Genomic DNA, 12419 nt, shown 5'->3' with positions numbered 1-12419 from the left:
AGTTAAAGCTAATAATTTAGTACTAAACTTGCTGCAGGTGCAGGTTGGTCCGCATCCCACCTCCAGAAAAATTTCCCTCTAGTAAATAAGCTGCCCCCTTTGTTTAACATGGGCATCTCCTAAGGAAATGTAGCATGATTGATACCAACTGCATGTGTAAATACATCATCCTGAGAAGCCACAGAATATAAATTATGTATCATTCATGTAATGTCTACAGATTTGTAATGAGACAAAAAGATGACATGGTATTTAATAAAATGAAATAAAAAATATTCTTCACACTTCCTGTCTGTGATCATATTCTATTTTGTGTATTTTTGGACCTAAAAGCAGCTGGGCTGTGAAATTGGGAGATGTAACATACCCCCTGTGGTGTCTTAGCTAATCATGAAAATAAACATAAATGCATTTTCAGAAGCCATGCAGTGACTTCTCAGAGGCCTTCCCTCCATCAATGGAAGCACAAAGTCTTCCACTTGCTAAGGCTGGCCAGAAACTTGACCAAAATCAATGTATCCTTCTCATGGCATTTGACTTTTGCATTTTCAACATTTTAAAATATATTTTCAGGAATAAAACTTCAACCAAATTTTCTAAGCAAATTCTCAGAATTCCTATATACTTTTTAATGAAAATTAGTGCTTACAAATAAAAGCAGTCTAATGAGTAAGGAGAACCTGTGAGAATATGATCAACCAGTGTAGAGAGTTTCCCATAGCCAACAGGAATAATTTTTCAAAGGAAAATCAAATTTAACTCCTTACATATTTCTATCGGATTGATAACAGGCAACAAGATGGAGAGAGTGCTGACTTGAAATAATGAAACTAACACCACTCATAAAATCCCTGTCACCTCCAGGTAACACTTGAGTAGATTTTTTTTTTAAATACTCATCCTATTTTCTGTTATGTTTGTTGGGAAGTGTTTTACAAAGTTTAAAAACAAAACAAAACTGTTTATCTTTCTCCCTGGAACTTGAGTCTGCAGCTAGACTTCAAAGGGGACATTCCCACTGCATTTCAGCACCATGCACTTGCAAGATATACTGTCTCCTGCCTTTGTGTTCTGCCAGAATAGGTCCCTAAGACTCTAAAGTAAAATACTGGTACTGGGAAGGTAAGAAATGTGCCTTTGAAAATCCACTGTGTTCAACCATTTCTTAAGACAGAATAAAACTAGCATAGTCTACGTACATTTATTTGGCGGAACCATCTTACAAATCTATTTGTCAAACGTCACTCAGCCAGTGTCCCAGACTCTGGTTCTTGAGGGAATAGATACAGAATATACATTGAATATGATTTACAAAAAAGAAATTCAGAAGTTGCTCCTGAAAAGAAAATATAAACAGTTGAGTGAATTGGCATTCAGTCCGTGGTGGATTGATTACAGGTATTAATGTCTTCCTGGAGTTGTACAATTTACGATGTAGTGTGCAGCAGATTTACAGCATAGTCGTTACATAATTAAACGAAAGCTTGCTAAAACATTCAAACTTTAGAGATGAGCATAGTACCTTCCTCCCGCAAAGGAAAGGTATGTAAAGATAATTTTTAAGTACTTCCTCCTGGATGCAGCACATAAAATAGGTGACATTTAGAGGGCACACCAACTCCTTCCCGTTAAGCAGTACCTTCCCCGCCCGACTCCAAAACCTAATTTAAAAGAAGAGATGAATACATTCAACTGAGGAAACAAAGTTCCAGGGACAGTATCACACCAGACAGCAACGTCTTCAGATTTCCTGTGCATTTACATGGGTCTAAGTCTTCCTTCCCTGCAAGTTCGGCATCAGTCACAAAGCTTGATTTACAATATACAAGGCAAGAAATCAGATCCTTTTAAGAAAGAAACGACGTAAGTGCGTGTGATGGCGAGGGGGAAAAAAAACGGTAACTTCCACTTCAGGTAGAACCTTGTGTAGTCAGATTTGCACGCGTTCACTGGACTTTGCATGGGAACTACAAAAACCACATTGGATCCGTTGGAGTCTCCAGTGATTTACAAAAGGGTAAATCCTATTTTAGTAGGGGAACATGGGGACTTAAAAGCTGTCAGCTTTGACCGTGGATTTTTATACCAGATATACATACCTGCTCTAGAGAGGGAATTTTACATCTTGCTGCCCTCTCCCCCGGGCGGGCGGATTGTGACTGGGAGACTTTTAAGAGGGAAGGCGTGGGAAGGAAAGAGGAAATCGCAAGTTGAAGAAAGCCCTACAGGAGTTTCCTTGTTGGTTTCTCCAAGCCATTCTCGAAATCTCACCCGGCCTCGGTCCTCAACAGCCAGGCCTCAATGGCATCTGCAACAGCAACACTTGCCGGCTTTCTGAGGGGTGGCACTTATTGATGTGCCTGGTCAAGCCCGGGGAGCTAAAAAAAGTGGATGGACAGTACTTGCACGAGAAAATCTGCTGAGTGCTACCATCGGATACCCCTCCCGGGCCTGCTTCCGAAGGAGCCCCGACCAAAGCGGGCAGTAGCAACTCCTCGCGGACAGCATGCCATAGCCGGTGCTTCTCTCGGATGTCGGCGGACGGGAAGTGCGCCCCGCAAAGAGGGCACGCGAAGGCGAGTGGGGCCGTGCGCTCCGAGCCGAAGTTCGGGGCTGGTGCGCGGGCTGGGCCCGCTTCGTGGGTGCTCAGGTGCTTGCGCAGATAGGCCTGGCGACGGAACTTTTTGTGGCAATACGGGCACACGAAGACCTCGGATGTTGCTCCCGAGCTGGCACCGCCTGGCCCGGGACCGCGGCGCCCTAGCATCACCTCGGGGTAGGGAGCCTGTGGTCGCGTGGCTTCTGGGTGCACCAGCGCTTGCAGGCCTGGGCGCGGGGCGCTGTCCCGGTGCTGACCGTCCCCGGAGCTGTCCCGGGCCTGCGGGTGCTGATCGTCGGTCCGCAGCACGCGGCCGTTCTCCTTGCCAGCCGAGGAAGGGTCCGAAGGGGCCAGCGGTACAGTGGGAGGCTTACTCGCGGCGCAGGCGGGCGCGGGACGTGGCTTGTGCCAGCGGCGGTGGGAGGCGAGGTTTGCGGGGCAGCTGAAGACCTTGTCGCACTCGGGGCAGCGGTACTCGACGCGCACGATGCGAGAGCAGCGGTGCTGAGCCAGCGCGAAGGGGTCCGCGTACTGCTGCTTGCATAGCTGGCAGATGAACTCCCCGAGCGGTGTGCGGACACCGCCCAGAGCCCGCGCCGGCGCCCCGGGCTCCTCCTCTTTGATCTTCAGACCGAGTACCGGGGAAGTGGTCACCTCGTCGGCGAAACTCAGCCTCCTCACTGCCTTAGGCTTCCTGACGGCCGCCGGAGCTGGGGCGCATCCTGGGGCTCCCTTACCGCGGCGCTGGAGGCCGTGAGGGACGGACGCCGGAGCGGAGACGGGGACGGAGACGGGGACCCGCGCTGGCACCAACTGCTCCCCAGAGGTCGCGGCCGCGGGCGCCACCGAACAGAAGGCGGTGGCGCTGGGGAAGGATTCGGCGGAGACCGGCGAGCGCAAGCAGCGCTCCAGGAACGCGCGGCGTAGCTCGGGCCCCGCGGGCCTCGCGGGGCTGGGTCCCGGGCCGTCGCCGCTACCTGCGCCCCACTCAGCGCCGTCCCGCGCGGGCGCGAGGCAGGGGGAACCCGACAACCCACGGCCGGGCTCCAGCGGCGAGGGTGGCGCCGCGAGGGGACCCGGGGCAGGGAAAAGCGGTTCGGCCGGGCGCGCGCGGTAGGAGCTGCCAGAGCGCTTGGTTCGCTTCACCAGGAAGCCCCTCGGCATGGTGGGTCAGGTGTGCGGACAAGCCCCAGAGCTACACTGGCTGGGCCGAGCCGGGCACGCGGCGGCCAGCTTTATAGCTGAGATGCCGGGCCGGGTCGGGCTGGGCCCCTCGGGCTGCGCCGGCCAATCAGGAGTGGGAGCGGGTCCCGGGGCGGGGCCTTCGCCCGGCCCGGCGCCCCAAAAGAGACGCGGGAAGACGAGAGGGCACCACCGGGCTTAGAGCGCCCAGCACAAACCTCCAGAGACCGCCTGTTGGGGACCCGGGCTCCGCCAGCCCACCACGCGCTGGGAGCTGACCGAGCCGGCTCCTGGGCGTCGGGCTGAAAGGCTCGGCCGCCGAGGAAAGACAGTGAAGGAACGACCGCCAGGACTAGGCGGGAGTCCGCGCGGGAACGGGTTAACGTCCTCTGCCAGCACTGAGCTGATGAGAAGCTGCTAGAGGACTGCAGGGCGGCTAAATCCACCGCCCTGTGCCTACACTTGACGGCGGGAGCACGTCTGCCATCCAGTATCGATCGGGACTGCGTGAGCCTGTGATACTATGAGAATTCATCTGGGGAGAAGGGCTCTCGGCGCCGCAGATCGTGCGTGCTGGCAAACCTCTGGAGCTCAGGACGCTGCACGGTTCGGGCGCCCGAGCTCTTGGCTGATAAGTGCCCCCTCCCCTGGGGGAAGAGGAATAGGGAGGGGAAGGGATCTAATTTTCGACTGTCCTCACATAAAGTGGTTTCTCTGTTCACACTTTCCACTTAAGCTACCCAGAGACATGACTTAATGCCTTACTGGCCTGTTTAGCATGGAGGAGATTGAGTGAGAAATGCTGGTGGAATTGGCATTACATCTGCTTCCCTGTACACGACAAGACACTGCAAAAGATGTGCGGTAGACCAAACTCAACAGACTGCCCCGTCTGCCTCTCCCCACCCGCCTTGCCGCCACCAGGCCAGCACATCATTGTTGTAGTTAAGAACGGGAAGAGATTTGTAAGTTTGTAATACTAACTGAACAGTGAAATAATTAGCCAGTGTTCCGCAGAGGTACCATGCCAGCCTTTATAACAGAAACCTATGCAACGTGAAAATAAGACAGGGAACAAGCTGTGCTCAAGGCTCCTCGCTAAACAGAACTGGAAGGCGAATCTGGTAGGGTTAAAGTGGAATGCAGGCTGAGTTCCATCATCCCTGAAGTAATTTTACATGGAGGACAGTATTTAAGGACAGCGACATGTCTCAGGCTTCCTGTTCAGTCCCACTGCATCTTAAGGACTGGATTAAGTCTAGCAGTCACGCTGCTTCCCACTAAACCGCATGGAGTCACTGCAATCAGTGTAACATTTTACAAGCAGAATTCATATCCTGAATCATTAAAACGCTAAGGTCCTAAGTAGGCTGATAAACTGTTTCCCAAATTGGTCGTTTCTGACATGTCAATTATGTATGATGTGACCGATTCTAACTCAAATTCATCCCAGGCTTCTTTTTATTCTTTCTTCTCAAGTCCCAGAAATATCTGTGACGTGGGAACGTCGTGTGAGGATTCTAAGGCTTTAAAACAGCCCCTTGCCCAGGAGGCGTTTTCTCTGAAGCAAAGAACATTGCCACATGTTTCCCACAAGCTCCAGTGGTGCCCAGCCACTCCACACCCCATCCTGTCCCATAACAACCTTCCTGGAAAAGTGTTCACCAGGAACTTTTTTTCTTAATCCTTAATCTAACATTTTCTAGAAAACATTCATAAAGAAAACTGTTGACCACAATGTTGTTGGCGAGTGTAAATAATCTGAAATTAACTCAAGGAAATCATATATACTGACAATGATGACCTAGCCATAAGCATCAGTCATAACTGAAAGTACATTGTGACATTAAGCATAAACTACAAGATATGAAGATGCTTGTGCACTCCGGAGCTCAGTTCTGAAAGAATAAAATGCATACAACCCTGGAAAGAAAAAGTGTGAAAATATTGTCGTAATGTTCTGCTTAGGACAGGATTTTAATAGTTTTCGCTGGCTGAAGTTTTTCCACCTTTTAAGTAGCCTGCAAAAAAAAAGCATACATGTCTCTGATGATCAGGTGAGAAAAAGGATACATTGCACACACAGGAAAAAAAAAAACTAGGGTTAAATGTGGTGGCTTTCCCTAGGACATCCAACATCAAATGGAGACATGTGTATACTTCCTAAACATTCTACAGTGCCCTGACACCAAAGTGACAGTCTCTGCCATGTGACCTTCCAGCTCCTAAGAGCTGAAAAATACAAAGACTTAAAATGTTGGTATCAGAAAGGACTCGGTGAGTAAAAACTTAGAAGTCTTCCAAATGCCAGAAGTCCTTTCTGTTTTCTCACTAAAACGTTAAGGTAAAGAGGATGGGACACAGTGGTGTGTGAAATTTTTCTCTTGACATTGTGAGTGTCTTCCCCCTTCTAAACACATAGGCCCTTCCTCTGCTCCATCACCTCTCAAGGTTCAATTCTCTAGTTGTGGAGTAAATCTGATATAATTTCAGAAATTGTGAAGGAAAAAAAACAGGGCAAGACAACAGAAGGGAGACAAGTGGGGATAATGGGGAAACAAGAGAGGGTGTGAGCCGAATAGAACCCACATGCACTGTGCTGGTTAATTTTCATCAGCTTAACACAAACTAGAGTCACCTGGTGTCTTAGTTGGGCTTTCCATTGCTGTGAAGAGACACCATGACCAAGGCAACACTTATAAAGGAAAACATTTCATTGGGGCTGGCTTACAGTTTAGTCCAGCAGGGCAGCGTGCAGGCAGACATGGTGCCGGGGAAGTTCCACAACTTAATCTGCAGGCAGCAGAAGGGGACTGTCCTAACACTGGGAGCATAAATATTAGACCACAGAGCCCACCTCCACAGTGACACACTTCCTCTAACAAGGCCACACCTCCTAACAGTGCCATTCCCCTTGGGCCAAGCATTCAAACACATTGAGTCTATGGGGTCCATCCCTATTGAAACCACCAAACCTGAGAAAGAGGAAACCTCGTTTTAAGGAATTGCCTACATCATATGGGCCTTTGGGCATATCTACAGGGCATTTCTTGATTAATGGTGGATGTAGGGACTCCCAGGCTGCTACAGGTAGTGTCCTTCCTAGGAAAAGTGAGCCTGAGCTATATAAGAAAGCAGACTAAGCAAGCCAAAGGGACGGACCCACTAAGACGCATTAGTTTCTCTGCCTTCAGGTCCCTGCTTCCCTTCATGATGAGATTAAATAAAACCTACTCTGCCTATGTTTCATTAGGCTGTGGTATTTATCAAATCAATGGAAAGCAAATTAGGACACACTATATATGTACAGGGAAATGACATCATGAAACCCATTTTTTTGTACAAATAATATGCCATCATCACAGTAAAATAACTTTCAAATTTTGGGGAAATGTTTTTGGAAGAAAGAAGATCGCTTTTGTCCTGAAATCATAGTGCATATGAGAAAGACTCAGCAGCTGGCCTACTCTTTAATCCCTTGAATATCTAGGGGATTTTATCTTTGGATTTTTTGTCAGGAACCATCTCATTTCTTGTTTCCTGGCCGCCATCATTTCTACCTACAGATGTTTCTGTAAAACCTAGCATTTGTCACTGTTAGAAGTCATGGACCTTGAGAACTTGGAAGTCAGCCATGGCTCCAGAGTCTAAAAGTGAACTACTGAAATTTTCCCCTACACTTAATCCTGTCTGGATTTCCTCATTTTATCAAATGGCACCTACATCAAACCCCCAAAATCCTTTGCCTCAAGCTACCCTCATTCTCAGCCCATTAATAATTCTGGTTATTTCTACTTTCAAACTGTTTCCTGACTCTGAATCCTTCTCAGACTCCTCATCATTACATTCCTGTCTTCTGCATCCGCTACCATTCTCCCATATGCTCTATTTAGAAACAAAAGGAACTTGACTGTTTTGCTCTCTTGCTCAGAAATGTCAGGTGACTCCCACCACATTTAGAGTAAAATCTGAAGACATCATGTCACTTACAAATGTGGCAGCCATATATGTAACCAGTTGGTTGGTTTCTGGTTGGCTGGTTGGCTGGTTGTTGGTTGTTGGTTGGTTGACTGGCTGGTTGGTTGGTTTCTGGTTGGTTGGTTGGCTGGTTGGTTGGTTGTTGAGTTCCTGGTTGGTTGTTTAGTTCCTGGTTGGCTGACTGATTAATTCCTGGTTGGTTGGCTGGTTGGTTTTCCTCAATGCTGGAGATTTAACAAAGGACTATCACATACTATGCAAGTACTTTGCCATTGAGCAAAGTTCCTAGCCCCACGTTTCCCACCCCACTATTCATTCCATCTCTCCCATCCCCACCGGTCATCTTTGTTTCCTCAGATGTGACACATCAAGGCTGTTTTCTTCTGTTAGGCCAGTGATTCTCAACCTTCCTAACGCTGTGACCCTTGTCACGGCTTCCTCATGCTGTGGTGACCCCCATACACATAAAATTAATTTTGTTGCTACTTTATAACTGTAGTTTTGCTAGTGCTAGTAATTGTAATGTAAATATATCTGTTTTCTAATGGTCTTTGGCAACCCCTGTGAACCCCTAAGACCCTAAAGGGGCTCCCAATTCAGAAGTTAAGAACCACTGTGCTAAACTCAAATTCAAGTGGATCAAAGGCCTTAACATAAAACCAGAAACACTAAATCAGTTAGAAGAAAGAGTGGGGAAGAGCCTGGAACATATTGGCACAGGAGACAACTTCCTGAACAGAACACCAACAGCCCAGGCCTTAATGTCAATAATTAATAAATGGGACCTCATGTGGCTGAGAAGCTTCTGTAAGGCAGGAAACACTGTCAACAGAACAAAGTGACAGCCTACAGACTGGGAAAAGAGCTTCACCAACCCTACATCTGACAAAGGTCTAATATCCAAAATATATAAAGAACTCAAGAAATTAAACACCACCAAACCAAACAATCCAATTGAGAAATGGGGCTCAGAACTAAACAGAGAATTCTCAACAGAGGAATATCAAATGGCTGAGAAACACTTAAAGAAATGCTCAACCTCCTTAGTCATCAGGGAAATGCAAATCAAAACAACTCTGAGATTCCATCTTACGCCCATCAGAATGGCTAAGATCAAAAATTCAAGCGACACCACATGCTGGCGAGTATATGGAGAGAAAGGAACACTCCTTCATTGCTGGTGGGAATGCAAACTAGTACAGCCACTTTGGAAATCTATCTGGTGCTAGCTCAGAAAAACGGAAATAGGGCTTCCTCAAGACCCAGCTATTCCACTCCTTGGAATATACCCAGAAGATGCTCCAGCACACAACAAGAAAATTTGCTCAACCATGTTCATAGCAGCCTTATTCATAATAGCCAGAACATGGAAACAGCCTAAGTGTCCCTCAGTGGAAGAATGGATAAAGAAACTGTGGTACATATACACTATGGAATACTACTCAGCTATTAAAAACAAGGAATTCCGGAAATTTTTGGACAAATGGATTGAGCTAGAAATGATCATAATGAGTGAGTTAACCCAGAAGCAGAAAGACTCAAATGGTATATACTCACTTATATCTGCATACTAGCCCAAGGGGCATGTCCCATGAAAGCCTTCACTTACCAGGAAACTGGGACAGAGGGGAGGACATCCTATTGGGACTCTAGATGAGAGACGCATGGGAGAATAGCAAAGTAGAAGGATCCAGAGGGTCCTAGAAACCTACAAGTAGAACATTATGAAAGGCAGATTTGGGCCCAGGGGTCCCACTCAAACTAAGGCACCAGCCAAGGACAATACAGGCAGTAAACTTTAAACCCCTACCCAGATCTAGCCAGTGGACAGAACATTCTCCACAGTTGAGTGGAGAGTGGGGTATGACTTTCACATGAACTCTGGTGCCTCATATTTGGCCATGTCCCCTGGAGGGAGAGACCTGGTGGCACTCAGAGGAAGGATAGCAGGTTACCAAGAAGAGACTTGACACCCTATGAGCATATACAAAGGGAGGAAATCCCCTCAGTCACAGTCATAGGGGAGGGGAATAAGGGGAAAATGGGAGGAAGGGAAGAATGGGAAGATACAAGGGATGGGATAACCACTGAGATGTAACAAGAATAAATTAATAAAAAATTTTTTAAAAAGAACCACTGTGCTAATGCTCATGCCTTGTTCTTTAATTTTGTTCAGGTCTATACTCAAATAATGCCACCTCAGACCGTCCCTGAAGCCCTAACTAAGCTAGTGCTTCTCTGAGCTTGAGAGATGGTTTGCATGTCTCTACATGTGTATGTGGGTTGCACGTGCTTATGGAGGCCAGAGGTTGACATCAGGGGTCTCCCTCAGTTGCTTTTCACCTTATTTCCTGAAGCAGAGTCTCTGACTCAGGCCAGAGCTTCCCAGCTTGGCTAGTCTGGCTGGTCATTATCCTCCTGGGATCTGTCTCTGCCTCCAGAGAACTGGGATAACAGACTTCTATGTGGGTGCGGGTGGTCCCAACTCTGCTCCTCATGTTTCTGTGCAAAGTGTGTGATCCACTGAGCAATCTCCAAAGCCCCTGGTAGCTATTCCTTTAACTTATTATACAAAGAAATGGGTTTTATAGAGAAATTTTCACAGAGATATATCATTATACTTCGTTTTTGTCCTGTCGCACCCTCTTCCACTCCCCCTTTCATTTCACAAGTCTTCATTTTGAAAAGGTAAATCTGATAGCTGTGTTGGAACAAAGCTGTAGGGCTGAGGAGACAATCTGGAGAAACGGAAAAGAAGATGAACTGTGAAGCAAGTAGCCCAAGCCAAAAATTATAGGATAAAAGATAACATGGGCTTAATCGTTGAAGTGCTGAATATATTTAAATAATTGATTAACAACTGTGTAATTACATTTATCTGAGTGTTCTCCCTGTGTTAAGCAGTAAAATAGATGCACATTCTAAAAACTTGAGAGCAGAAGGAAACACGCTGCTTGACTTCCCCTTGGCCCCGAACGAACAACTGACTGCCTTTTGAAATTGGGATTCACTTCGAGAGCTCTTCAGCAATGAGAACAGTGAGCCTGAACTCGAAGGAAAGGGTTTCCAGTGACATAAGATGTGATATAGGAGAGACATTGTAGTTGCCAGTGGGCAGGGTACATGCTGGGCCATTTTCTTTGGCCATCCTCACACTCCAGAGCGCAGTCTCCCCTCCCAGGACAGCTCGCAACACTTCCTGTGCCCAGTGTGCAGCACCCCTATATCGCAGAAACTTAAGCCTTTGTCAGCACTGTACAAAGACAGCTCCCAAACATCATTACAGATTCTCCTGTGAACATTCGGCCCTCCTTCCTTCCAGTCTCAAAGGAATAAGTACTTTCTGAAATGGACTCACTGCACAGAAAGAAGTAAAATATGCAGGTTTGAATCCTAGCACTGCCATTTACTGGAAAGCTTAAAATGTGTTTTCCTTGGTTCTCAATTAGGTATTTCAATATGTAGACTATAGAGTGTGAATTAGATGAGATGCAGAGAATCCTCTGCTGTGTTGGCTCATGCTCACACTTGTCTTGAGAATGCACATCTCCTCCAAACTCACAAGGGTGACGACAATGCAGCCCACTCTTTGTTATACAAATAATGTGTGTGCATTTGTTCCAAACAAGCATCTTGGACTCCTATGAAAGCATTGACTGGCTGGGGAATAAGCCTTGTCAGTCTTTATTTGCATATGTATATTAGACTTAATATCCAATTCATATGCTTGAAAAGAATATGCATTTTGCAACTGAACATGCCAAGACTAGGTGTGTGTATCTAGGCACTCTCCCCCACGTGGCAAGTTACAGATTTCTCTCTTGGTTGTCTCTCAACTTTTACTGCATATAAGCTTGAGGTTCGTGGTTTCAAGATTCATATTAATTAAAGCCACATCTGTTTAGCTAACTGAACCTTTCCCCACCCTCAAGTCTTATCTGCAGAAAGGTTTTCTGCTGTAAAGTGTGTTGGTTGGTTTATTTGGGAACACGTCACCTCTCTTTTGGTTAGTTGTCTCCAAGGTATACGTGTCTTCATTTTCTTTTTTAAAATATATTTTATTAATTTATTCATATTACATCTCAGTTGTTAGCCCATCCCTTCTATCCTCCCAATCCTCCCTCCCTCCCGCTTTCTCCTTACTCCCCTCCCCTATGACCGTGACTGAGGGGGACCTCCTCTCCCTGTATATGCTCATAGGGTATCAAGTCTCTTCTTGGTAGCCTGCTTTCCTTCCTCTGAGCGCCACCAGGCCTCCTCATCCAGGGGACATGGTCAAATATGGGGCACCAGAGTTCATGTGAAAGTCAGTCCCCACTTTTTCACTCAATTGTGTAGAATGCCCTGTCCATTGGCTAGATCTGGGTAGGGGTTCGAATTTTACTGCACATATTGTCCTTGGCTGGTGCCATAGTTTGAGCAGGACCCCTAGGCCCAGATCTGCCCATCATAATGTTTTTTATGTCTTCATTTTCAACCTTTCTTTAGCATTGAGTCTTCAATGACTCCTGCTAATAGCAGTCCCTATTTTTTAGCCAGTAGTGGTTTTAATGTAACTGAACTTCCAGCCCCTTTCTTGTGCCTAATTGCTCTTATATTTGGAATGAAATCTGCCATCTCTCAAAAGCCTTTGCATTTGAACAATTCCATCTCTTTTTCT

General features: G+C 46.7%; 1 protein-coding gene across 1 annotated transcript; it reads right to left on the bottom strand.

The window, feature by feature from the left end:
- Positions 1-2264: 2264 nt before the first annotated feature.
- Positions 2265-3763, bottom strand: Insm2 (INSM transcriptional repressor 2). Its single transcript, XM_051153751.1, has one exon. The coding sequence runs from the start codon at positions 3761-3763 to the stop codon at positions 2285-2287; it is 1479 nt and encodes a 492-aa protein (XP_051009708.1). The 3' UTR covers positions 2265-2284.
- Between the last annotated feature and the right edge of the window lie 8656 nt (positions 3764-12419).

This window comes from Acomys russatus, chromosome 1 (genome assembly GCF_903995435.1).
Source record: "Acomys russatus chromosome 1, mAcoRus1.1, whole genome shotgun sequence".
NCBI lineage: Eukaryota > Metazoa > Chordata > Mammalia > Rodentia > Muridae > Acomys > Acomys russatus.
The sequence above is the reverse complement of the archived record's forward strand: the minus strand, read 5'-3'. Positions and strand labels throughout refer to the sequence as shown.